The sequence below is a fragment of the Sprattus sprattus genome (genome assembly GCF_963457725.1).
Source record: "Sprattus sprattus genome assembly, chromosome: 18".
Classification (NCBI taxonomy): Eukaryota; Metazoa; Chordata; class Actinopteri; order Clupeiformes; family Clupeidae; genus Sprattus; species Sprattus sprattus.
Window position 1 is genome coordinate 14,685,156 of NC_137916.1, and position 27,492 is coordinate 14,712,647.

Sequence of the window (27,492 nt, forward strand, 5' to 3'; positions counted from 1 at the left end):
CCAGAGCTGCTGTTATGTCTGTGTCCTTTCATTAAATGCGTCTAGATTGCCGTTTCCTTGTTTGAAACCACAGACAGAACATGTGTGTTGCATAGGTCAGTTGCCATTCATTGTGTGGCTATTATCATTTTTTTGTTGTGGCAGAATCATAAATAGTCATCACTTCCACCACAACATTTCGATGAGAGGATAGAGAAAAAGATGATGCTCATATCATATCATGACAATCACAGGGTGGCTAAACATTGACTAAGAATGAATGACTCATTGAATCTGTCTATAAACTTAATGATTTATCCTACCAACATAATGATTAACAGATATATCCTCGAACAGCACTGCGGTTACACATAGTTCCAATCATATACACAGGGGAAATGACAACAAGATGTGAATCTCTTTGTTCCGACCCAAACCAAAACATTGAAATACTAGCGAATACGGGGTCCACCATGCATTTCCAAAAGCTAGTGCCACAGCATTGGTACATGCCCATTGACAGACGTGGACACATAATGAGTGAGTGTTCATGACCGGGGGACAGAGCGCTCATATGCAGACATGCAGAACACCACAAACAGGGCTGCAAGGTTTGTGTACACACATCTGATAACGGGAACACTGCAGGAGGACACAAATACTTACTTAAAATTAAGTAAACTTAAATTACTTAAAATCTACCTCCATAGTTAAGTAAGATTTTTCCGTAGTCATTGCTTCCGGAGCTTTAGTGGGCGGTTTATTTATTCAATTACAGTTACAAGCATAGAGCTTATATAAATATTCTTCCCTCTCTCAGAGTAGACAAACCTTGAGGGTGCTTCACCATAATCACAAAGTGAGTTTCTTAAAAATAATGTTTAACAAAATATTTCAGACAGGAGTTTTATGTCCTTATGTTCTTACTTGCGGACGAAAAAACAGATTATCGAGCCCACAGTGACTAACTGAAAATGTACTCACTCCTCCAAGGATTGAATTTTTACATGATTTGATTTCAGCTTTGAGTCACCGAGTCGTGCGTGCACACACACATCTAGCCATAAGAAGGATCCATGTCGAGAGCACAGACTTGGATCACTGCATGTAAAATCTGATCAACTCCACAGATGCACAGAGGGAGGAGATGTGGAGTGAGGGGGTGAGGAGGGGGAGGCAATAGGTGAGAGGGTAGGGACTTACCAAGGGTATCAGCTGGAAACAGCACTGGCCGGGAAAAGGGAGAGTATGAGTGTAAAAGAGGAAAACAACGAGGTCAGATGCCTGAGTCACCATCCTCTTAGTAGGTGAGTTTCCCAGACAAACAAGCCTAAATGTTATTAGAATAGAACTTATACTATATATATATATATATATACACACACAGGTGTGACTCCCTAGCAATACACATTGTAGTGATTCATTGATTAGTGTGTTTGTTTAGTGATATCTATTACCATGTTGACCATTTCCATGGTAACAACCTCGATCCTGCTCCCTGAAAGGCTTCGGCCAAAGCATTACAGCTATGCATCCTGCTGGTTGCTCGTGCACTCTAGTTAAAGACCCCTTTAGTCGTCTTTGGCTGAACCTGTACTGGCAGAGTTCAACCTCCAGCTGGACTCTCCATGTCTTGTCATTTCCTCTGTTCCCTCTTCCTCGTGCCCCCCAACCTACATACAGTACTGCACACAACAGACCACTCACTCATGGTCCTGGTGCCTATACACTCAGTCTACACTCACTCATGGTTCTGGTGCCTATACACTCAGTCTACACTCGCTCATGGACCTGGTGCCTATACACTCAGTCTACACTCACTCATGGTCCTGGTGCCTATACACTCAGTCTACACTCACTCATGGTCCTGGTGCCTATACACTCAGTCTACACTCACTCATGGACCTGGTGCCTATACACTCAGTCTACACTCACTCATGGTCCTGGTGCCTATACACTCAGTCTACACTCACTCATGGACCTGGTGCCTATACACTCAGTCTACACTCACTCATGGACCTGGTGCCTATACACCCATGCTATCAAATACCCAAAGGTGGCGCATATACCAAATGATTTTGAGGATTGGTAGCTTTTATTTCCAAACAGGCAGATACATTGAATGAAGAACCAATATCTGTAGTAGACTGTATATTTGGATGAAAGTTTGGCTTGTGTGTCTAGAATATATAAAGCCCTTTCTATACTTACTCAATGAAGGTTAATAGAACATTGTGAACTTCGTGTCAGGGGGAATATCATTACAAATATCTTCAAACCAACTTCTCTGCTGCAGAGTAAATGTTGCAGAGATTTTTTGATTAACTTCACTGACAACTGCTGCGAGAGCGTTTGCTGGATGTTACAGTCACAATATTTTTCCTTTAAATTGCTGTCTTACTCGGGCACAAAACAAATAGCAAACGTCAACGGTAAAGCGTTCCCTTTTGAGATTTCTTACGAGCTAAGTAAACACATTATAGTGTCTGTCTGTCTGTCTGTCTGTCTGTCTGTCTGTCTGTCTGTCTGTCTGTCTGTCTGTCTGTCTGTCTGTCTGTCTGTCTGTCTGTCTGTCTGTCTGTCTGTCTGTCTGTCTGTCTGTCTGTCTGTCTGTCTGTCTGTCTGTCTGTCCTTCCCTTACTCAATGAACCGGCTGACCTACAACACATCTGTTTTAAGTGTCTCATGGTCACTGGGTGTCTCTATTGGGCAAACAGCCGGGGGCGTTTGTTTGCTGCCATCTGTTTGCCTTAAATGAAGATAACTGACATGACTTGGGTGTGTGTGTGTGTGTGCAGGGGTGACCTCTTTGTTTCCTCTACCTTTCTTTGCCTTCTTCTGCAGCTTCAGGGTGTCAGAAGACTTCTTCTTGATCTCTTGTCTGGCCTTCTTATACTCTGTAGGATGCACACACAACAGTCTCTCAAAATTATGGAATGAATAGAAGGTCAATCTCAACATAAAAACTAAGATGGGGGATGGTCTTTTAAACCAAGAGAGATTACATGGGCTCTCACACTAAATATAAATCATGTGTAATCCTTGTCCTGACATATGGGCTCTGGCATTGGGGGATCGTTTCATGTTTTAATATGAAACCCTAATAGGCAACACTCGTTTCCATATCCATATATTCCATATACAGTGACATTTTTATCTTTTTTATTGTCAATCAGACACATTTGCCCATTAGACAAAAGAACAGACAAATGGCCTGGAAAGGGCGTCCCACCTTTAGCATGGTCCTTATCCAGAGTGTTGGCCCCTTTCTTCCAGTCCTCAACCTGGTCCTGCAGTGGGTTGACGAGGCAGTCTACGAAAGCCCTGCGAGTGAACAAGACAAGAGACGTTTGAGCCCTTCACCATATAACCATGCTTCCTGAGAAGAGGACTCACAGCCTGAGCTACAGGCACGGCTTCTGGGCCGACACAAACATGACCCCCCCACTCCACGAGGAAGTGGTGGGGAAAAAGAAGAGGTGATTTTACCTTGAATGCATTCTGAAATGGAGAGGTCTAGTGCCTCACTGATAACCACGCCACTGAAGTTGTGGTGTTTGGCACTGAGCCGGCCTGTGGCTGTCCAACTGCCTGGCTGTCCCAGGGCACTGTGTGACTCCACTGCAGGAATGAAGCTAAAATAGCATCTGTGTCTGCAGACTTTTATTTCACTCCTTCATTCTCCCTCTCTCTCTCTCTCTCTATTCTTCAACAGCTCAACCACAGGCCTCTGATTTACAGTAAGGGCGCCCCAGATGCAGGGTGCGCTCCCTCCAAACTACCGTTCTCAAATTACACTCATGTGTGCTGCTTGTAAGACAGTGCGAAGGACGTCGGGAAGATGCGGAAAAATCAGCAGGGCCTACTGACAGTCCGAGACAGGGTCCTCACTCTAATTTTCACTCCTATTGAGCCCTTAGTGGGATTCCTCACAAGAGCACAGCTCTGGTCTCTGTGCTCTCTGTTACATCGTTTTCAACGTTTCAAATGATAACAGAGTCATTCAGATTATGGTACTATAAAAGACAGGTGAGGTGATTGAGAGTATCATTGACATGGTGATGGTGGTAGAATTGGAATATGTTACATTGAGAGCTGCCGCAGCCTGGCCTCGATGCTCCTGTGCCTCATACACATCCTGGTCAGAGCTGAGCCGATGTCTTTGGTGCCCCCTGCAAACACAAACCAGACAGCATTAGTATCACACAAATAAACCGCCATTGCTGCATTCTATATTTCTAGAACACAAACATGGGAAACAACACTATCGTTAACAAAGTTTCACGGAGCGAGTCCCACTCGATACTTTACTCGCTTACCAACCATTCCTAAAGACTGTTGCCTGCCTCACTCATGCCGTTCCCAAATGGAGATGAACAGGGGGGATGTTCATAGCCACAATAGATATCACTTCCTCAGTTTAAAGCGCTTTTAAGGCAGCTGAGGGTCAGCTTACACGGTAGAGGTACAAAAGCTGAATATAATGAATACATGAGAGTGATGTCTGTCATCTCAATGCAAGGAGAGTCACAGGGAGGTGAGGCTGGATGGAAACAGTAGGAGATGGGAGAGCAAGTGGGTTTGGGCGCCTCCTGGAAGTTCCACGTAGCTTTAGCCCAAGTTTCCACAGGCGAGGGGAGCTGCTGTGTGCTGGACAAACATGTTCGAGTCAACACGTCTGGAAAAGCTACTCCACATGGCCTCTGGGAGGCACCTTCACTTGACTGCAGAAGAGCTTAACATCACACACACACACACACACACACACACACACACACACACACACACACACACACACACACACACACACACACACACACACACACACACACACACACACACACACACACACACACACACACACACACACACACACACACACACACACACACACACACACACACACACACACACACACACACAAAGCCTTGCTTCTGAGGCTCTGGCCCAATTAGCTGACCTGAATGTGTAAAACCAAGTGAGTTAACATGATTTTCTCTTCCAGGAGTTGAAAAGCTAGTTTCTTTGACATTTTATTCTCTTCAACCTAAAAAAAGAAAGAAAAGGAATAATGTCCAAACAGAAAAAGGGCGGGCAAGAGGGGGATGGGATGGGCTGGGTTGGGCTGGGCTGGCAAACTTCATGAATGCCTTCCGTCTTGGGTCAATTAGTCAGTTGTGTTCTTTGTACATGAGCCCACAGTCCTCTATTCAGACGGGCTGCCTTCATACAGTCTCCCTCCCTCCCACAGAGGGCCTCTCCGGGCGCTCAGATAGTCTTACTTTTGTTTCCGCTCCTCCAGGGCCCATTACAATACACACAGAACAGCGACTGTTCCAGCCCGAGTGAAGGGCTGCCGCTCTCGCTCTCCTGACATTTCACTTGTTTGTGACTCTTTGCGCGCCACTCCTCAGATATAAATACTACTTTTCAGGAGTCGCCACTGCCGCTGCTGCTGCAGGCCTCTCATTTGTGAGCGCACAGTAGCAGAAACACCACAGACTCACACTCCCCGTCTCACACACTTTCCTCAATAGCTCTGGGGGAACATACCATAAATAAAGCAGCTTTTCCTGTTTTAATTGCGTAGAGGATTACGCTGGGTGAAGGCAAACACCCCTTTCATCAAATCCACACTAATGCCATTCATCGGGAGTGCAGTCTGTCTGGGAGGATAACCATCTCTGGTCATGTCTATCAGCTTCCATCACAAATGCCTTATGGAGGGCGAAATGAAACTGACTTACGCACACGGGAGCAATGAGGCGTGGGCCAGAGTCTCTTACGAGCGGACATATTTGTCCTCATCGCAGAGCATCTTATGAGAGCAGAAACAAAGAGCATGCATGCACAAACAACAGTGCAGAGCTTGCTTCAGTAAAAACGTTTTCCCCTGTTAAATTTCATGGTGGCATACTTAGAAATGTTCTAATTACTATAAGTCAAATTCCAGTATTGGACACCTAATTTGTATTGTTGGACAGTACAGCACCATATAATGGCCTTAAAAATATACTGTAATCATGTTTTCATTACTTAAGCATTCCATCACACTAAAGCTAGTGATCCTAAGGTACACAGAAAATCCACTTAAAACTGACTTCCAACTGACCAATCATGGTGCTCTTGAAATATAATTTGGCAACCACTGCTTCTATTGTGGTATAGCAGTGTTCCAAAACAGTAGTCACGACAACTTATCTTTAAGGTTACAGCACAGCCCGTTCAACACAACAAATCTACAGACATTCTTCCTCAATGAGACCACTGGACGCCCAATTGAACAAATCTGCTGGGTTTGTGAGCAAGATAAGCCCTACTTAAAAGCGCACCTGGCCGTGTCCTTTCAGAAGGGCTAACTGTAGGTCAGGAGATCACCTCCACCCCACCCCCACCCACGAGCGTGGCGCAGATGTTCTCCATAACACCCCCTCCCCCAACATACCCCACCCCACCCCAACCCCGATAAGGCCCCGTGCAGTGCAGCGGCCAGCCGCCCATTACGCTGATAAATACAGGAACAGAGCCAGGGGTTCCTGCCACGAACACACACTGATTTCACAGATTAGGACCTTCAGTTGCAGCTCTGCAGGCAGGAGCCAATGCGTCCCCCTAGGCCCAGGGACCCTGCCCATGCGGTGCCTCTGAGACCAGCTACTGCTTCCACACGGCTTTGGGGTTCCTCCAACAGCGTGGGCAGGGACTGCTGGCTCTGGTTAAACACGGCAAGCCTCTCCGCACCTGAGCTGCATTTGGTGCGTGCCTGCAAACACCGTGACGCTGCGCCTGTAGTCCAGGACACGACCACAACAAACTAAGAGCAGATGGACTTCAGCTGGCCTGTTCAAGACCTAGCATACGCCAATTACAGTACCAAGACAACATTCTATTTCTCCTTAAACTTCATGTTTAAAGTCTTAAGACTAATGACTCATAGCTTTTTTCATCGCTCATCGAATACTTAAATGTACTCTTGTCTTTGTGCTCTTGTACTCTTCCCTATTTTGCAAGACTATAACACATAGTTCTTGCTCCAAACTAAGGAATTGTTACCAGGCAAATTTTAACCTTTTACAGTCATTAGGCAGACCCTCCCCCCCTTTCATTAAATTAGTTTCATCTCAGGCCATGCACAGACGAAGTCTAGTTTGTCTGCGTCCGTAAAGTTCAGAATACAGATAGCCCTATCATTTCGATGAACACTCTCTATCCGCACACGGTATCCGCAACGATCCGAATCGGGGGTAGAAAGTGAGTAGATTTGAATCGGTACGGGGGCTGGTGTTCGTCTGCACGGATTCACGCAACCTGATGACGTCATTGCCCCACGTGATCGCTTCGCCATCTCCAACCAATATATAACACACTTGTTCTACGTTTACATCTCACTTGTGGTGGGTTTCGAATTCACTCTCATTAATCCAGCCTACTGAATTTAGTTTAGCCTCCTATCTTGATCTAATTCTTTTTATTCAGACGTTACATAACTTTCATGACCACAAATATAAATTGGCCAACGATTTAATTCGCTTTTTTCCTTCATATATTAATGTAGAATGGTCGGAGCAAAGCCTCATGGGAAATGGGATGACAGACATGTCATCTTGTACTGTTCCAAACTCTTTATTATCAATAGAAATATAATTATATTAATATAATATAATTATATGAATTATTATTAATATAATTCAATTTCGCATAACCTTTAGTCTGACCACTGATTTTATTAACCAACATAATGTAATGTTGCTAATTGGAGCTTGAATGTCTTGTGTAATGTGTTTATCCGTGTGCTGTGCTCCTTTACCGTGTGCTGTTTAGTATTTTCTTCTACGTTTTTCACGTTTTTTTCAGTTGTATGTATCAGCGCTAAAGCGCCACCCACAGGCGTGGGGTATGCACTACAGCCAGTTCAACACAATCTGGTGGCTCCGTTTTTATGCAAATCTCTCGTTACCAGGCTCCGTCTTTACGAAATTAAAAGATTTGATTCGTGTGAAAAATGAACCCTATTCAGTGAATCTAGGCTTCATGTAAATGGGGCTTCAGCTTTGCTTGCCTGCCTTACATTACTTTTATTTCTTATACTTGACCTTTTGGTTCCTCTTGCACAATAAGAGGCTGGTCAAAGTGTGGAGGGGCAGGGGTCTCCAGTCAGTTTTGCTATCTTAGATCAGCACTTACTCATGCTTCCTGTCTTTTGTTATCCAAATGAAGAGGTCTCAAAAGGTCCACTGCTGGGATACATGACCGACACGCACGTCTCTCTTTTCTCCTGAACTGGCAGGTTCCCAAGAGAGCTGATACAGACCTATTACAATCAGGGGCATAAAACAGACAAAACTGGCTCCCATACAGATCTGTTCCATATGAAATCCGTCTCCAAATCATATAATTTGTAGAAGAAAGGCATGTTCGTCCTAAAACCATGACCGAAAGACTGGAGATTTTTCATAAAAATACGAGATTGAATAAGTAGAAACCACATATCCTCAGAGCTTTTATGGAAACACAGCCTCAGTTAAAATGTTATAGATTAAAGTTAGCATCAGATTCAGGTGCAGGTGTACTTCTACACCAATAAAACCATAATAAAACCACAATAACACAACACTAAAATGCTAAGGGCAAGGAGGTCATGAGAGATGGTTACTGAGTTAAGACACGTAGAGCACAACAACTCTTCTCATGTAGTGTACTAGACCAGTGGTTCTCAACCGGGGGTACGCGTACCCCTGGGGGTACGTGAAGGTAGTCCAGGGGGTACGTGAGATTAAAAAAAATATATATTTAAAATAAGCCTCCATCCAAAAATCATTTAAAAATACTTATTATACGGCTCTTCAGAATGTTCCAAAATGTACGTTGATTTGTATGGGCCATATGTGGGTTAAATGTCTGCGTTCGCAGGTTTGTAATTCCTTGATATTCACTGCTGCGTAAAGTTTATCACCGCTGTCATTGCATGGCAACGGGTTTTTTGCTTCTAATTCACATTGCATATCATTCCGCAAGTAGTCCGGTTAGTTAACGTAACGGAAGGTCATTGAAACTTGAAGTCAGAAGGTGGATTGCTCAGCATTTGCGTTCAGAACTATTTTTTTCTTAGCGGAAATCACGAAATGGCAACAAACTCATTCAAAAGAGGTATCCTGGAGGAATGTCTTCTATCGTTTTGGCAAGTAACTGTATAATAAGCGCGATTTTTTTCGCGAAAACATGGGAGCTGAACACACACAACTGCTGCTGCACACAGAAGTGCGTTGGCTCTCTCGAGGGAGAATACTCAAACGGCTGTTAAAATTACGATCTGAAGTACAGACCTTTCTGATTGAGCACAGATCCCTCAATGCCACACAGACTGGCTTGCAAATATGTGCTATCTGGCAGATATATTCAGCAAACTGAACGAACTGAATATGTCTGCAGGGAAAGGACACCAGCTTTTTAAACCTGTATGACAAGGTGGGAGGCTTCCCGAAGAAAGCAGAGCTGTGGAGAAGAGCCTCTGCACAGGGGGATTTCACCTGCTTTCCTCAGATGGGTGATTTTCTCTCTAGCGAGGATGTGGACAGAGCTCCAGTCCAGTTGGTCATCGTGGGACATTAGACCAAATGGATTCAACATTTTAATTTTTTGAATTTCCTACGTTCCTGACATGGAGGAGAAATCTACACAGCTGGATTGGGTGAAAAACCCATTTTTCTTGTCCGAAGCATGTGGAAGCTCTGTCACTAATCAGGAAACACTCATGGAAGTGTCATCTGACCGTGGGCTCCAGATGAAGTTTGCCACATCCACACTCACACAGTTTTGGATGTGTGTGAAGCAGGAGCACCCTGACCTGGGAGAGAAAGCTTTGGAGCAGCTACTACCCTTTGCCTCCACATATTTATGTTAGGCCTCCTTCCCTGCAATGACTGATCAAAACAAAGCAGAGAAACAGACTGTGCCCGGAGAAGAGCTTGATCACAGCAGTTGCCTCCTTGCCACCAAGACTGACAAAGATTTTCAGCGAAGCACAAGCACAAGTTTCTTACTAAAATGTAATTGCAAACGCACTCAGTTCAATGCAACAATATTCAATGTTCAATCTTCAGTGCTGACAGTTTAATAAATCAGACAATGATGGCATAGAGCTGTGTATAAATTTTTTTTTTTTCAATCAAAAATGCTTTGCGCTGGTTAGGGGGTACTTGGCTGAAAAAATATTTCACAGGGGGTACAAAACTGAAAAAAGGTTGAGAACCACTGTACTAGACACATCAGTGTTAGGCTAGTATTCTCAAAACATCACCAACACGCAACATGCATTGTTGGCAAAACAAGAAGGGCAAAAAAAAGAGAGGCTTTTCATGTCTTCAGCTCAATGGTCAGCTAAATGTTTTGGCTTGCCTGGCAATCCAGACCACCCGAGCCGTTCTCTAATGACTCATTATCTTAATTAAACCCAATGAGAAACACTCACTAACATGCCAGCTCCAGTTTTCCCTGGCTCAATTAGGACCCAGGGAGTCCTTACGTTGGCGGGGGCAGTGGGCAGAGTGGCTTCAGGTCACAGCCAAGTATGTTAGAGCAGCTCGTTTCCCACTGTCGATTAAATGAACAGTGATCGACTCCCCTCTGTGGGCTTTTTGCCAGAAAATGTGTCACAGCTCACGTTAGCCTTGTTATGACATTCTTGTCAGTTCACAGCTTGTACACTCATTAAAACACGAATAAATGAAGCCAAACACAACCCGAGGACAAGGAATAGCAAAGTATGGCCAAACGAGGGGCCAAGGCCTTACTCTTTTCAGAAGCTGCTCGTACACAGCGGACGTAAGGCCAAGACTGTAAACATAGCAGTTAGATTTGTGCAACTCTGTGCAATGATGTTACATTTCTCAACAGTGCTTCAGCAAATTGCTAGCATAACCTCCCTGACTGCCAGGTTCTGTGTTCACTCATTGCAAGCGGCTTTATCAACATTCACTGACTACAATCAGTGTGTGCCACCAACAGCAGAACTGATTATATCAGTCACCTGACATTTATTCAATTAGAACCAGTTTCCTTTTAGAACCGGTGGACCAAGTGAGAACCCCACACCAAGAGCATGTCAGTAAACAATGTGATAACATCTAATTATGCTGAATAATCACTAACCATCAGGGGATGTCTACAAGCCCTTAAATCCCTCAAATCTCCAATAAGACAAACATCTTATGAATCTGCAGCTCTAGTCTGACAAATGAATTAGTTTGTAAGACCAGGGCTGATTGGTTAAGGAGAGCAAAAAAAACGTTTCAGTAGGCCTGTAAAGTGTCCCAGATGAACTCTAAACTTTGACTATCAAGACACAAGGGTTTCTGTCTTCTTTGTAGTAATGTGGTGAAACACCTCTGTCTCTTGTGACCTTTCAACCTTAAAAAGTCACTTCAGTTAATGCTAATGGCATGTGTGTGAAATTGTAAAACAAACACCATGCAAGTCCCTTGTTGAAGCTTTTGTCAAGAAAACCAGAGCCACACATAATCACAATTTGTAGTCCATTAAGTGTACAAATGTAAGTGTACTAAATACAACACTTCTACTGACTATTCTCTTGTTGTTTCACTCCAGATTTAGTAGGCTGATTAGTACAAAGTCGACTTGACCCAGATCTTAAATCTGCCCCATATTCTCTCACAGGATGACAGCCGGACAGAATTGGGATGCAATAGCTTCTCCCCCCCCCCCCCCCCCAACATGTGGATTAGTCTTGACCCTGGATAATCGGAGGGGAAAACTCAAGCCCTCTTCTCCCTCAGTCTCAAGAGGCTCATTCAGATTACTCACAGAAGAGGACATGGCTCCTGATTTCAAGGGCAAAAATCAAAGTGGGAAAAAAGAACGACATCAAGAGCTAAATGGGCCAAATGAAAGCATGTGAAGATAATCCTTTTTTAAGCATTATTGTTTTTCAACTGATGCTTTTAAGTCCTTTTAACAGCCGTCACACACACACAGACACACACGTCCTCAGTTTCTTAATAGCTGGTAGTGCTGGTATGTTTGAGTGCTCCATTCCTAGATGAGCCCTCCCTGTTCTATTCCAAGATTCCAGAGGGATCTGGAGCCAGAGCCAGTGTTGGTCAGGGGCAGGGGCAGGGCCTCATCCAGGCAGGCGATCATGCCAGTGTGAACCCAGAGACCACAAGACCCTCTGGCCCGGGCCTCATCTCCAAGCCATGACTTCATCTTCACTCGTTAACCACCGTAGCAGATGGGCACCATGCGCTGGCCCGAACAGGGGTGCATGGCCTCATGTTGGAGAACGTCAAGGGAACCTCACAAAGGCCCCCACTGTTGGGGCTGTACAGTAGCCTATGCAGGCCCAAGATGGCCCCTCGCCTGGCTCACAATGGCCCATAATAAAGCCAGAGCATTTACACAGACATGCACACAGGGCCATTCAGCAAGCCACGGGGATACATTATCCATTCAAGGAAAATATGATCTGAGCACCATTGGTATCTATGGGAAAAATGGAGCAAAGCTTTAAAAGAAAAACAAGAAGCTGAAAGGCCTCTTTACCAGCACATGACTTCCACTAAGGCCAAATGAAGCATGTGTGTCTGTTGCGTGTCGCTTTCATGAGATAGCATGCTTGTGTACATGTCACACCACATGCAAAGCGACCAGCATAGTATAGAGCAGGTCTTAGACACACACACTCTGCGATTCAGATTGAGGTTTTGAAGAGAGCGATGTCGAAGACTGGCCCTAACTGTGTGATCAAATCAGCAAACTCTAATTTAATAATTAATGGCAGTAAACAAGTCATGCGGTTTCCAGTCAAGAGGCCTGTGAAAACTCTACTGATAAAAGACCAGTCAGAGACATGGGAGCAGGACGGGAAGAGACTTGGAAAGCTATGGGCAAACACTGATGAGAGGGCAAGCAAACAAAATAAGTTGGTAAATCGGCACACAGTCTAATGTTTGTGCAACACAGAAAGGAAAGAACTACATCAGGGTATGTAGGTCTGATTTGAGCCGCCCTGTGCACCTAAACTAACCTGTAGCCATGTACACACAGAACAAACACACCCTCAAAAACATCACAAAATGTATTCATAACTACTGCACACAGTATCCCGTTGAAATTCCCAATCTATCAGTGCCTAACTGAGGGTCTGACTCTAGGTTCAAGTTGCAACAAACTTTGATACGAAGTTGGGAAATGTTTTATCATGACCAGCCGTACCGTACCTATGATGAAAGAGTAAAATGATATCCTGTCGTGATGACATCTTGAACATAACAAAATGCAATAGTATTTGAGTCACTACTGTGATGAGCCTAACATGAGAGGTGTGTCTTAGCCTACGGCAAAAATAAACAAAAGATAGACGTGTTTAAACAGACACAACTCTTAGTCAGATGGAGTAAACATTGCAACACAATGTCTTTCACAATCTTTGATTTTTTTTTGATACTATGACTTTTCGAGCCCTACCCATGAAGAACAGCAATCTCATTCCGCCGATTTTAAACAAAAACAAAGTATACAGCATTCCAACTATGGATCGCTTAGGGTGTGTAGTTTGTTCTTGACAGTTAATTCAGTGTCTAGGAGACGGTGACTCAGACGGTGCAAAGTCTGCAAGTCTACCTGTCTTATCACGTGTTGGGGAGGTCATCATAAGTGCAAAGATCCCAGTCATTTGCACATCCAGCGTGAATAACTGATTTGAATAACAAAGGGCACGACTCGGTGCCCGCTCTTCATGAGCACATGGAGAACCACAGTTTAGATGGAGGAGATGGAAAAGTCAAACTCGTTTCTCGGCTCATCTCAGCAGTTACGTGATCGAGGGTATGACGCGGCTTGTGTACGTTTGAGCGCAAAAGAACTGCGTGAGTGTGACGGGCGAGAAACTATATCGCTCCATTATCAAGCCTTTCAGTAGGTGACAAGCCATCTGATCAGTGCGTCACAACCAGACTCCGGTGAGGAGGGAAATTCCTCCCAACAGAAACCTTCTTGTCTGTGTGTTTGAGAATGTCCAAGAGTGACATGACTATTACAACTATTTCATAGCAGGTTATAAAAGTAACCTTTGAAAGGTAAAGAACATGTTTGTCATATCTTTTGAATTGTGCAGCAGGGATGGTTAAACTACTAGGTGGGGTTGGTGCTTTTCATAGTTTGGTGTTTTATCAATAACAGCAAAATTCAATGTTTATCCTCTACCAGACACAAAGCTAATTTTTTTTTGTATTTCAAATGAGTATTGTTCAGGCTTCCCCATCTATACGACACCTGGCAAAGGGCAGCGCTATAAAAAAAAATGGTGGAAAAGTACCCAGCTGTACACCCAGTGTGCACATCACTAAATATTTACATATTGACTTATGTCAACAAAAGCTAGGACCTCACTCTGCATGCGACTCCAGCACACGTTCTCTTATTTCCCTTCGTCCTCCCTCCCTGCTCTACTTTATTTATTGCTGCTCTCCCTAAAGAGTTGCAACAGCCCTCTTCAAAAATTCTCCCAATTACCCTTTGATGATAGGTTCTTGCAAAGCACACTTCTGGCTAATAGCTCCACAGGAGACACACGCTTTGAAAATCCTTTAAGCGTTCTAAGTGGCACCTTTTTATATGGTGTGCACAAATGACTTGCAATAGTCATTACGTTTACCATCACTACTATAATCAGGCCAGTGGGTGGGCATGTCAGCTGCGAGGCCCTTCCTCCTCGTCGTCCTCCTGCTCCTCAGCAGACAGTGGGGTGCCGTCGGCACATGCCCACTGATGCCACAGCTGTACAGCTTATTATAATCCTGCTCTAATAACCTCATAACTCCAGCTCTCGTTTCAGAGATGGCACGGCACAGCTGTATTGTGGGGGGGGGGGGATCAGTCCAAACCTGCAGAACTAGATCACTTCCCTTTCTCCGGTTGCCTCATACGAGACAGGCGGTTTCTATGGAGACCGCCGACACCCCAGGAGGTTGCTAGCGGAGTGGGCAGAGCTGAAACGGCATCACTGATGTCAGCTACAGCGCCAACGTGTGAGGTGTATGGGGGGGGGGAGGGCAGTTATTATGAGGACAGCTGAGGAGCCTGTGGATAAATATTTGTCCTAAGGTGCAGTGATTTCTCTCAGCCGGGAAGTGTTGGTGTCTGCACGTGGGCCTGTGTGCATATGTGCTCGCATGTCTGCTCCCCCCCCCTTCTGGCAGTGTGATGGGGTGAGGGGATCACAGAGGCCCAGACCCCTGCAGAGGCTCCAGCACAGGGCAGGAGGAGATGGCTAAAACAGCAGGCGTCTGACACAGACAGGAGGCCACCAGCCTGAGTAGGTTTGCAGCTGTGCTATATGATTAAGACCAAAGGGTAACCTCCACAAAGGCTCGTGCCTACATACATGCTCACGCACACGCCCTGGTGAACACAGAAAATAGTATGCCAAGGGTGGGATATGGTTTGGTTTGGTTGGTCACATAAACCTGCTTTCACTTTTATTGGTTTACATTTAAATACTGCTATACTTGAATTTCTAGTTTGGACCTTGCTCTCCATCAAAGGGACGCCTGTAGATAATTGTGCATCCACATTTCAAATAGCTGCACTGACATTAAATATTAAGCTAACAGAGGCCATAAAACAACGGGTGTACACTTCAAGTAAACAACTTAAGGAGGACTGACCAATTCAGGAGATGGATATACAATCAAATTGATATGACTTGATACTAAGCCAGAATTAATAAAGTCCAAAACAGGCACCCTGTTGTTCTGCAAATAGTTTGGGAAAGTCAGTGAGAATACACAAACAGCGTACGCATGCACACACAAAAAAACACACACACAGACATAATTCTGCTTAAAGCACATGTTTGCCATTACAGTTATCAGAACCCTTGTGGGCACGCGGGGAGACATCAGATTATAAGACTTCTATCTCAATGGAAAATCATGACTTAAACAGGAAGACAGCCACTGGTTGCTTCCATATGGTGTGTGTGTGTGTGTGTGTGTGTGTGTGTGTGTGTGTGTGTGTGTGTGTGTGTGTGTGTGTGTGTGTTTGTCTGTTAATGTTGTTGTATACAAGTGGTATATGTGCCCTATATACTATGGAAAAGCTGGGGTTTTCCTGAATAGAGTACTTTTGGTAGCAGCCAACAGGAAATTTCGAGCTTGTAATACTTTCCCGTGCTTACCATTCCTGTTTACCAGCAGCAATGCTTATACAGTGTGACCAATGACACAAAAACAACAACAAAGTCAAGCTCAAGGCTACACAATTTTAGGACTGTCTGAGAGGAGCAGCAGAGCTGAAGCTGAACAGTGAACTGGTGAACCTGTGTCTCCTGACACACGGTAATGTGTGTATCATGTGTATCGTGACTTCCATTTCCCTATCGCAATTTTACTATCAAGTAAAGATAACAGACAATTGTTGGAAGACGAACAAAGCTAGCTAGAAGTCACCTGTCTCACTAGTCAACAAACAACAGACCCCACAAAAAGGGAACAAACACAGAGAGGGTTGTTTTTCATGTGTAACCCTTTATGTGTACAAAAAAGTCCAGTACCTTGTAACCAGATTTGTTTGAAAAACAAAAATATTGTTGTTCGCTGTTTGAATTTGAAAGAGTCATTCATCAGTTTTTCACAGGTAAGTATGTTGTTAGCTAAGTTGCTGATGCATAGCAGAAGCATGTCAACAAAACAAATTGGGGAAAAAACTAAACACTGTAATGAAGACAGTTCCACACCCACAAGCCCGACGCAAAACATTGACATGGTGAAAGAAGGACATCATGAACAAGTGGAAACACTGGGAGTACTGTCAACTGCTCTGTTCTCTGCTAAACCAGCTAAACATGTTATAACACGTCAAACACACAAGCCCCAACACACAGGGACTATGGGCATAACATGCTGGGATGCTGGTGTATTTATCTTACAGCATATATTGTACTGTATAAATCTAGGGGATTACACACAAAACCGCAAAGGACTTGGGCTCAGTTAAAGTGCTATTTAAAGGGACAGAATGGAGAGTTTAAGTCTAAAACTCTGACTAACCCAAGGTCATGGCCTGACAAACTCCAACCAAACAACAGTTGGTTCTATGGAGGTTGGCACTGATTAAAGCTGGCTTGTCAACGGATGTATTTTGGCCACATATTTGGTTATGGTGTGACGAAAGGTGTTCTGACATTTTAGTGAGGTTTCATGGCCACAACCACAAAACTACAGGGTGAAAAGCCAAGGAAGCTACTGGGAAAGGCAAATGTGTGTGTCAGTATGTCACACATGTGACATCAAAAGGAATTTGCTTGCTAATAGCTAATTACAAAAGTGTATCTTCAGAAGGCTCAAACCTACACACTGTTGCATCGAGAGGCAGGCCAGAAAGGGGTTCAAGGAATCATATGGCAAAGTAAAAGTGTGTAAAACTCTGGCTCTGTGGGGATGCTCTGTGGGGATACTGTGTGTGTGTGTGTGTGTGTGTGTGAGAGAGAAAGAGGGGGAGACAGCTAGCTGCACCATCACTGCCAGCTACCTGCATGAGTCTCTGCAAGTGAGTCAGCAGAAAATTCCAGAACTGGTACGTCGCTCACAAACAGGCACACACACACACACACACACACACACACACACACACACACACACACACACACACACACACACACACATCACTGGATGTAAAAGCTAAAGGACCCTCTACCCTTCCCAATCCATCTCCTGTCTTGCTTGATGAATGTGCATGTCTCTCTGAGCCTTGCCTATTTTTAGGCACTCGTGAGGCAGGCTGGGAGGGAGTGGGGGAGTGAGAGTGTGTGAGTGTGTGTGAGTGTGTGTGTGTGTGTGTGTGTGTGTGTGTGTGTGTGTGTGTGTGTCTATTTTTATACGAGTGGTGTGGATACAAAATATAAAAGTGACCAGCTATACTGATAGCATCATGTGTTAAACCGCACATTACCAAATGTCCACACTGCTGTCTAAAGTGTGCCTGTTATAGTTGAATGATTCATGTCTGCAGTATGATTAAGCATGTAACTGAACAATCAATTCCAACGAAGAACACAAGTGAGAGGAGCGAATGAAAGTGTGTGAGTTATGAAAAAAAAAACAATAAAAATGGCAAATAGAGCACCAGCATGATACACAGCCATACAGGCAGAGGAGCTACGACCTCTTCAGAGACATTTGAACTGTCACATCCTCACTGACCCCTGAATACACTTGAGATATTGGGCTAATCACATGGATAAACAAAATGTACGGCATTTGACATACATCATTTGACGGATCATATCATTTGACAAAGCGTGTAGGTGTAGGTGAAAGGAGTCCTTTTTTGTAATAAATATAAGCTGAACTGTTGGAGGTCTGCCCCCGACACCTCTCCAGCTTGCCCAATCATGTCTGTAACCACTTACCTCGAGAGCTCGTCGCCAGGTCGGCCACTTTTTGGAAGGCATCGAGGAACGCTGCGGTGGCCACCACCGTGGTTCTGGAGAAACAGACAAGCAGAGGCACAGCACAGGTGTCACAGGTTGGGCTTATCCACTTTCCCACCACAGCAGTGAGGCTTTGACAGCCAAGATCAAATAGAGGCTTACGCTTACAGGTCTGCTCAGCCAAGATGATATAGCTCTTAACTTTTGTGAAGGTTTAGAGTAGAAAGCTTGTAAAGAAAAGCAGCATTTCTTAGGAGGACAGTCAAAAGGGTGGGTGAAACAAGAACACAGAGCGAAATATGCATTAGCGCGAACAGGAACATGACTCCCTAAATCGACCACAATGCACTGCTTGCCTTTATCCTGACTAGAACAAACAACATGGGGTTTGTCTGTCTCTATCCATCATACCCTCTCTATAACACCTGATATGATGGCTTTAAGGTGTACAGTAAGTGATAAGTAACTCACTTTCCATCACGAGTCAAATTCTCAACCCCACCATGATGGAAAAAAAGAGGGAGAAGAAGGGAGAAAAAAAAAAAAAAGTACTCGGCATAGTGATTTCTCCTCAATGTTTGGAATGTCTGACGGGGGCAGACAACTGTGAAATCTGATCATGTGTTTCAGGGTTTCCACTGCCTGCCACGAGCGAGCGAGCGAGGGGAGAGAGGGAAGGACCGAGAAAGAGAAGCTGCAGCCAAGGGGCGAGAGGGCTAGTGCAGGCTCCAGCACTGTCTGATCAAAACAGTAAGGTCATGTGCACGACTGGACTGCACGTGCTTTCCATTGGGCACGTTGTGAACCAAATACTGCAAACGCAGTGTAGCCCACTAGTTTAGGTCTGCCAACCACATGCTGTGGCACAATTAGGCGAGTTGGTTGTAAACCTCACCGACCATTTTCAGAGTTCAACATCATCCACAATCTGACAGGGGTTACGTGAGTCTTAGCTGAGCCCAGCTCCTGAAACAGACAGCAATACAACACAGCACAGCAAAGCAAAGCAAAAGAGGTAACATGGGAGCGGCTCTTTCTTCGCAGGGTGATAAAAATACTCTCTCTCTCAGAATAAAACCCTCCTCCTCCTCCCTGGGACGAAGGAAATGAGGATCTCCTAATTCTTTTCTATTTTAGGAGGAGATAGAGCCTCTGGCTTCAGCTGCAGGATGGTTAATCAGGTCAAAGGATGGGTTGAAAACAACAGCGTGAAACGTGTGTGAACTAAGACTACTCAAATAACTTTCACTTCCGCCCCTCTCCAACACACACACACACACACACACACACACACACACACACACGTTCCATGGCTACACAGTGTTGACATAGGATGAACATAAACTGGGTCCTATTCTTGTCTAAGGCATCGGGCATGTGTCTAATTCCAACATGAGATGCAGTATTGTGGGTGGGCCAAACTGCTCTAGAGGGAAAAGTCCATCAGGCCTGCCTAAGAAAATATTTAGTTTACAAATCTACTGATTTGATTCTAATGTCAAGCACATAGTTCAGAGTGGACCAGAGAGCTGAGGTTACGCCACAGGAAAAGAAGCAGAGATGACCAAAAAAAAACAGTAATTATGGAGCTTTGTAGTTCTGTTGCACAGACTAAATTACAGAGCTTTTGCCTCCGGGCTTCATTTGGAAGGCTCTGAGCCACCATTTCAAGCTCTATGCCGTTCCGCCCTCACAGAATGTTCCAGAAGCGGAGTATCAGACACCAATATGCTTTCAACCGCCCAGACACCCTGTCCTGGATTGCACGTGGTGTTTAAAAAACACTTCATCTCTCTGTAATAACACCTTACAGCACACCAACAATGAACATTCGAGGAAATGCCAGACACGCTCCCAGACAACACAACACAACTGAAACCGAAACAACTCGAACGTCAATGCCTTCTGATGCAATGAAGTGGCAGATTTATGGCCTGCAAGGTGATGGTGGCAGAACTAACACATGGGGAACCATGGGGACCCTCCTGCCACTTCTGCTTTCTCATACTGGGCACTTCCTTTTGCTTTGTGACCAGCAGGCAGGACTGCGCTCTGTCTATGTGTTCTCCACCTTGACACAAATGCAAAGAGAAAAAAAAAACACCACACTGAAGCAAGATCCCTTCACGGTCTTCTGCACTGTCCTTGGGACCAGTATTTGATGTGGACATGCTCCGTCTCGTTACTTGTCATCACCTCATCACAACTAACAACTCTGCAAAGGCAGTAGATTTGAGCAATCCTGATGATCAGACAAATACAACTCACCTTAGCTGGGACTGCAACTTTGAAGCTTTGCTAATAAAATCCTCCCAGATCGGATAACTGCTCTGTAGGGGAAAAAAAAAAACAAAGAACAAGACATCTCAAAAACTTTAAAAAAAAGAGCTCAAGCACAAAAGTATAAAAGCACTGAAACTAGGCTGAGCTCAAAGTTTGTGTCAGATACCTGGGTTAAGACTGCAGACAGATAGGGCGGTCACTCAACATTTCAGTGTAACAGGGCACACTATACTGCCATACCAGCCTATATGGGTCAGGGTGAGAGTCTCTTTAAGCAACACATCTTGACCCTTGTGGGTTGCCCTAAGGGGTCATAATTAGCGCTAATGAGATATTTCACATTCCAAAATTCTTTGCTGCTATAGCAAGCCATTATACGATTGGGGTGCAGAAATCAGCTTGAGATGTCTGGCATTGATTTGTTGCCATCACTCTCAAAATGTCACTCTGACATGCAATTCTATACCCATGTCTAGAAGGGGGGGGGGGGGATTCTGACTGAAAATATGTGAGTGTGTGTAAGTAAGTAGGCCAAGTTTGTGTGTATGCGTGTGTGTGTGTCTATGTCTGAATACCTGAGAGAGAGAGAGAGAGAGAGAGAGAGAGAGAGAGAGAGAGAGAGAGAGAGAGAGAGAGAGTTGCTGGTGCATGCACCACCTTTGTTATTCCAGATGACATTCAACATAATTCCAACTGGCTGGAATGGGCGAACCATAAATGCTCCTCAACTCCAACAGAAACAAATTAAGCACTATGTTTTTGAAGACTGAATTCACGAGGCACATACTGGTCTATGTTTCCCTGTACAATATTCAATACTGCATATGTTTGCTTGCAGTGTTCAAGAACGTTAATGGTGTTCAGCATATTCTCTCTAGCCTAGTTCTGCCAGCTCTACAGATGTATTATTACAATTTACCACTTGGCAAAAAATAAGACCAGAGCACCCCTCTGAAAGAGTGCAGTGGTGGAGAAACACTATCACTACATATCCGTAATGGCAAAGCAGAAATCAAACTCATGGGACCTTCAAGAGAGCTGTAGGGCCGGACGGCACTAACAGAATGAGATAACAGACATTGAGGATTTGATTTGACACCATTAACTGTGGTCAGTTTTTCATTGTAAGTATCCACCCAACAGTTGAAATTCAAAAAGTTGGCAATGCAGAATATCCATTAGTTGACCTAGGTGGCAAAAACAACATTCCGAAAGAGCAGGTCAGTTACAGCCAAAAGATTGTAGGAAGTTTTTTGTTTTTTTTCTTGTTACTGTTGAGCAACTGTCAGGTGCTGCCCTGTGTCGAGGAGATGCGTCAGACTGATAGTTGCAAAAAAGTTAGGATTTTTTTTTGTGTGTGACTTATGACATTACCATGACGCAAGTCACTTAAAGGTAAATCACACAGATGGCAAATAACTTTATTAGCCCCAATTACGTTGCAGCGACCCAGTCATCAACCTATTCGAATACTGGACTTTAGCTGATGCCGCTCATTTTGCATCGTCAGATCTTCATACCTAGCTAGAGGTAAACATCTTAATTAGGAAAGGCACGTGTTATTTAGCGATGTTAGTTCAAAGGTTTCTATACCAGCATTAGTTTGCCTGCGTAACCCCACCACAAACGTTACCTTAACCCAACATAGAAATAGAGTTCTAACACCAAAATCGACCAAAAGGATAGTTTATGACTGAATAAGTAAAGTCCAATAAAATAGCAGTTAGAATTGACTTTACCTTCATGTCACCGATTATGGTTTGAAAAAGCCCTCCAAGTGCACTGCATTCTTTTTCAATAACAGCCTCCATTTTTACAAACAACCTGGTCAGGTATGCCTTTCGAACTCCCTGGCTAGCCAACGACTTATTGCTTGGTTGGTTTGCTCGCGTAGAGGTGCTTACATTAGCTGGTTCTCAGATCAAAAGAAATTGCTCGCTCCAATCCAAATATTTTGATGTATGGGGTCGCGTACTGCTTTTATTCGAAAGAATACGAAAATATAACTCTTATTCTGTCTGTCACGGTAGTGCCCTGACTTTCGCTAACTAAGGGTGTTATAACTAGCTAGCGAACAAAAATTGGGGGATGCAAAGAGTGGATGGCGAGATTTAAAACCCCACTTCCCCACAATGGCACGCATTCCATGACTGATGCACAGCCCCCGAAAATCTGCTAACGTTTACATACAAAACAGTTGGCGTGGATTGTATTCCCAGTCTGAAAACGTAACACTATGACTCCGACGGGGTAAAATAATATCCATAGCACGAAGTCAAATGAAACTCCTTTTTGCTGAGTGTAATGCCATAGAACCAGCGACAGTGGCTCCAGAGTTGTGAGCACAGTTGTGTTTGCGCGTCCGTAAAGCCCAAGAGCGCGCCTCTGTCGTCACCCCGCCCCTCTCAAGATTTGGGGGAGGGGTGGAGGGATGACTTGCTTCCAAAGTTGTGAATGATAGCCTCTGGTGGTTATGGTAGGCACTTCAGCTTGCACTAATATGCACTAAATAAAAAATAAAAATAAACGTTTTGTTTGTTTATCTGGACTATGCATCAACAGATTTTACTATTTTTGTTTAACGTTATAACGTTTAACGTCATATAACTATTCAATATACAGCAGGCTATGATACCATTCACTCTGTGTGACAGATTAAATAAGAAAACCTTTAGTGAAATACAACCATTCAGAAAGTATTCAGACCCCTTCTCTCTTTTCACATTGTGTAATGTTGCAGCCTTATTGTTTTTATTGTTATTTGTTCATTTTCCCCCTCATCAGTCTACACTCAAAGATTTATTGAAAAGAAAAAACTGAAATATCACATTGACATAAGTAGTCAGACCCTTTACTTAGTACTTGAAGCACCTTAAGCAGTGATTACAGAAGTCTTCTTGGGTATGATACGACAAGCTTTGTGCACCTGGATTTGGGGATTCTCTGCCATTCTTCCCTGCAGATCCTCTCAAGCTCTGTCAGGTCTCTCCAGAGATGTTCAATTGGGTTCAAGCCAGGGCCCTGGCTGGACCACTCAATGACATTCACAGAGTTGTCCCTAAGCCACACCTGTGTTGCCTTGGCTCTGTGCGTAGGGTCATGGTCCTGTTGGAAGGTGAACCCTTTGGTCCATTCTGGGGTCCTGAGCATTCTGGATCAGGTTTTTAAGTAAGGATATATCTGAACTTTGCTCCGTTCAGCTGTCCCTTAACCCTGACCACATGCTGAAACCCTGCCGCTGAAAAACAACTGCATGATGCTGCCATTGGGCGGTGCCTGGTTTCCTCCAGACATGAAGATTAAAATTGACGCCAAACATTTCAATCTTGATTTCATGAGAGCAGAGACCTGAGAGTGCTTGAGAGTGTCCAAACTCCAAATGGAGAGGCTTACAATTGGCCACTCTGCCATAAAGCCCAGATCGGTGGAGTGTTGTCCTTTGGGAAGTTGCTCCAATCTCTTCACAGGATCTCTGGAGCTCAGCCAGAATGACTATTGGGTTCTTGGTCACCTCTCTTACCAAAGCCCTTCTATCCTGAATGCTCAGTTTGGCCAGTCGGCCAGAAGCGTCCAGGTTGTTCTAAACATCTTCCATTTAAGACTTATGGAGGCCATTGTGCTCTTGTGAACCTTAAATGCAGCACACATTTTTGTAGCCTTCACCGGATCTGTGCATGTCACAATCCTGTCTCAGCTCTGAGGGCAGTTCTAGAAAAAAAGTGGAAGGGTCTGAATACTTATTTGTCCATCATTTTACTGTAATGGTCATATTATGGCATTCTATTGATACCAAAACAAACCTCTTGCTCAAGCATTGAATTTGCACTCAAACCCTCCTGGGTTCGGCGACGCTCGCTAAGCGGTTTAGCATGCTAGATTCCAGGCTAAAAAAAGAGAACGCACCTTTATCGGGTTCGGCGAAGCAACTTCTGATAAATTACCATAGTAACATATCACTTAGCACTAACCTGCTCCAGGGCAGGCTAACCAAAGTTTAGCTGGCTAAACTTGCCACACCCACGCCAAAAGGAGGGATCCCATTGACAAGGAGTCATATTATAGTTTGATTACGTAGGAAGAGTTCTTTGCGATCGCCAAGATTTTTCCATCATGATGAGTTCTTGTACAAGTGCTACCAATCCACCCGACAAGGAATAATTAATTGAAAAAACCTTCTCGAGTCATTTATTGCATACACCACCGTCGAACATTGAATGTTTTCACTTTCTTGCGAGTGCTTTCATTTTTGTAATGTCGGCGATGCGGAGAACAAAGCACTCATAATTATATGACATTGGTACAGTTGATAAACCCGAAATAACTTTCATGCGCAGCCTGAGACGTGATTTTTAGTTTGCACATGAATACTAACGTTTTCTTTGATCCCAGGAAATTTGAGCACATAACCCATCTCTATTACGGAGATATTGGCTAAAGTTGTTTTACCTACTTTAACTTACATCATTGCAAACGTTTAGTTTTCCAAACGTGTTTTGTGCAGTAGTGAATGGTGGATGGTAAGGTGGATGCATGATAAGAAGAGACAAATAAACACAATTTCTTTCATTGCTTCAATTTATTGAATTTCTTATTACAGTTTTTATCCATTGCTTTAGGCAATTGCACGAAACAGAAATTACATTCTCAAAGCTCTAAGTGCATTTGGCCAAATAGCCTATGGTTCAGCACAACTACATAGATCACCTTCAAAAGGTCATATCTCACCCAAAACAGTTAAGTCAAGCTTCAAAACCAAATCATTTTCTCATAAAAATAGTCAGTGCCCCCAAAATGAAAAGTTCCTTCCCGAAAAGAAAAGGACATTCTCCAAGCTTTGCATATATTTGCCAAAATAACCTGCTGTAGATGGTTTATCAAAACACTATGGCACACCTGCAAAAGGTCATATCTCTCCCAAAACAGACAACTCATCAATTAAAACTAATTCCTTTTCTCATACTGATAGTCAGTGCCACCCAAATGAAAAGTCCCTTTGGCATTGTTTAAGCACTGCAGGTCAAAACGTTTAGATGTCTTGTCAGTATGTCAGTGGAACATAGAAATATCCCTCATGTGCACATTTCAATCTTGGCTTAGTCCTTTGACACTGAATGGTTACTGTAGTAGATGTTTTCTTTCCAGAATACTATGTGTATCAAACAGAAACAAATTCAAAAGGAGCCAACAAGGTTTCACATGGCGAACTGCATTGGACTCATGCCATGGAAATTGTTACAGTATGTAATTGCAAAACAGAAACAGAAAATGTGTACATCAAAAAACACTGTCAAACAAAAAGAACATCAAAACTAAAATTAAGTATAGCCTACACTACTGTAACAAAACATACAGAAGGAAAGGAAGTCTTCAGTCTTCGTCCTCACTCTCCTGCTCAGCCTCAAGCTCACGTCTGTCTGGCCACAGATTCTCATCTATATCGCATCTTATGTTCTCCCTTGCAATGCAACGTGGGAAGAATCGGCGTGCATGCCGCAACCATCCCCTGCAATGATCAGCCGTTACATCCTCACAAGCAGCATCCATTGCTTGGAGGAGGGACCTCTGATTTAGAGCCCGATGCTCGTAGAGTAGACCCTCCACCTCCAAGCTGAAAAAAACTCCTCAATAGGATTTAGAAATGGGGAGTAAGGGGCTAGGAGCATCATCACCATCCTTTGATGGGCAGCGAACCACGCCCTGAGCGGGCCACGGTGAAAGTTGACAATGTCCCACACAATCACATACGTTGGCAGGTGAGGCCCTACCAAACCCCCCTCATGTAGAGGGATAAGATCAACGTAAAGGCGGTCTAAGAACACCAGGAGCTTCTGGGTGTTGTATTGGCCGATACTTGTGGGTGACTAACCCGTTTTCGGATATTGCAGCACACATTGTGAGGCAGTTGCCCTTGCTCGTTTGGTGCTTCCATGTTCATACTTGTCAACTGTACTGAACTTTGTCAAGCTCTAGATGTTTGATGGAAGCATTTATACTCCTGGATAGCACCTGTCAGCTAACTAAAATTACTGAGCGATCGGTGATCGGATGTGAGAAACTCCCCCTTGATTAGTAAAGTTCTAGTTGCACCTGAAAAAATGAAGCCGATAATCCAAGAGATCCATATTACAGTATATACCATGATGTTTTTCATGGTATTATGTGCCTGAACGATTGTGACAGTGGAGTGAACTATTCTGCAGGTGATGATGTACAGAAGGAAATTATGCCAACATGTTTTGCAGCGAACAACCACTTGACTGAGAAGCAACAGTCAGTTTAGACCAGCAAGATGTATTCAATTGGTAATTGGGCTAACTGAAGGCAATTGTACCTAACCATTTGCACAGATGTGCTAAATCATTTGAAATGTGTGCAAGCTGTAGGCAATTGTACTTGTCATTTGCAAGGAGTTTCTAAAACAATTGCAATTTGATTAAAGGAATGAGAAATGCCAATCGGTTTTGAACAATTGCCCAGTGGTTTGGAGGTTTGCACGTGTTGTTTTGAAAATGTAATTTCTGTTTCGTGAAATTGCCCAAAGCAATGGATAAAAACTGCAATACATTCACATTTAGTCATTTAGCATGTGAATGTCCCTAAGGCCCTAATGTTCTACGGGAGCTTGTTCCAGAGTCGTGGCCCCAGTGAGGAGAAGGCACAATCTCCCATTTTAGTCAATTTTGTCCGGGGAACTGCAAGGAGGTACTTTTGGACCTAAGTGTCCTGGATGTGAAATGAGGGGTGAGGAGGTCCTGGAGATAGGTTGGACCGGTAGTGTTTAT

The 27,492-nt window shown here is 44.0% G+C and overlaps 1 protein-coding gene across 1 annotated transcript in view; it reads right to left on the reverse strand.

Moving 5' to 3' along the window:
- Positions 1 to 23,010, reverse strand: part of LOC308379479 (protein MTSS 1-like) — a 31,978-nt gene extending 8,968 nt beyond the window's left edge. Inside the window, exons 1-6 of the mRNA XM_080856632.1 lie at positions 22,450 to 23,010; positions 20,696 to 20,757; positions 18,407 to 18,480; positions 4,067 to 4,151; positions 3,212 to 3,303; positions 2,802 to 2,876 (exon numbers count right to left, since the gene is read on the reverse strand). Of these exons, the coding sequence (XP_080712758.1) occupies positions 2,802 to 2,876; positions 3,212 to 3,303; positions 4,067 to 4,151; positions 18,407 to 18,480; positions 20,696 to 20,757; positions 22,450 to 22,521 (460 nt within the window). The 5' untranslated portion in view covers positions 22,522 to 23,010. The remainder of the gene's footprint in view (positions 1 to 2,801; positions 2,877 to 3,211; positions 3,304 to 4,066; positions 4,152 to 18,406; positions 18,481 to 20,695; positions 20,758 to 22,449) is intronic.
- Between the last annotated feature and the right edge of the window lie 4,482 nt (positions 23,011 to 27,492).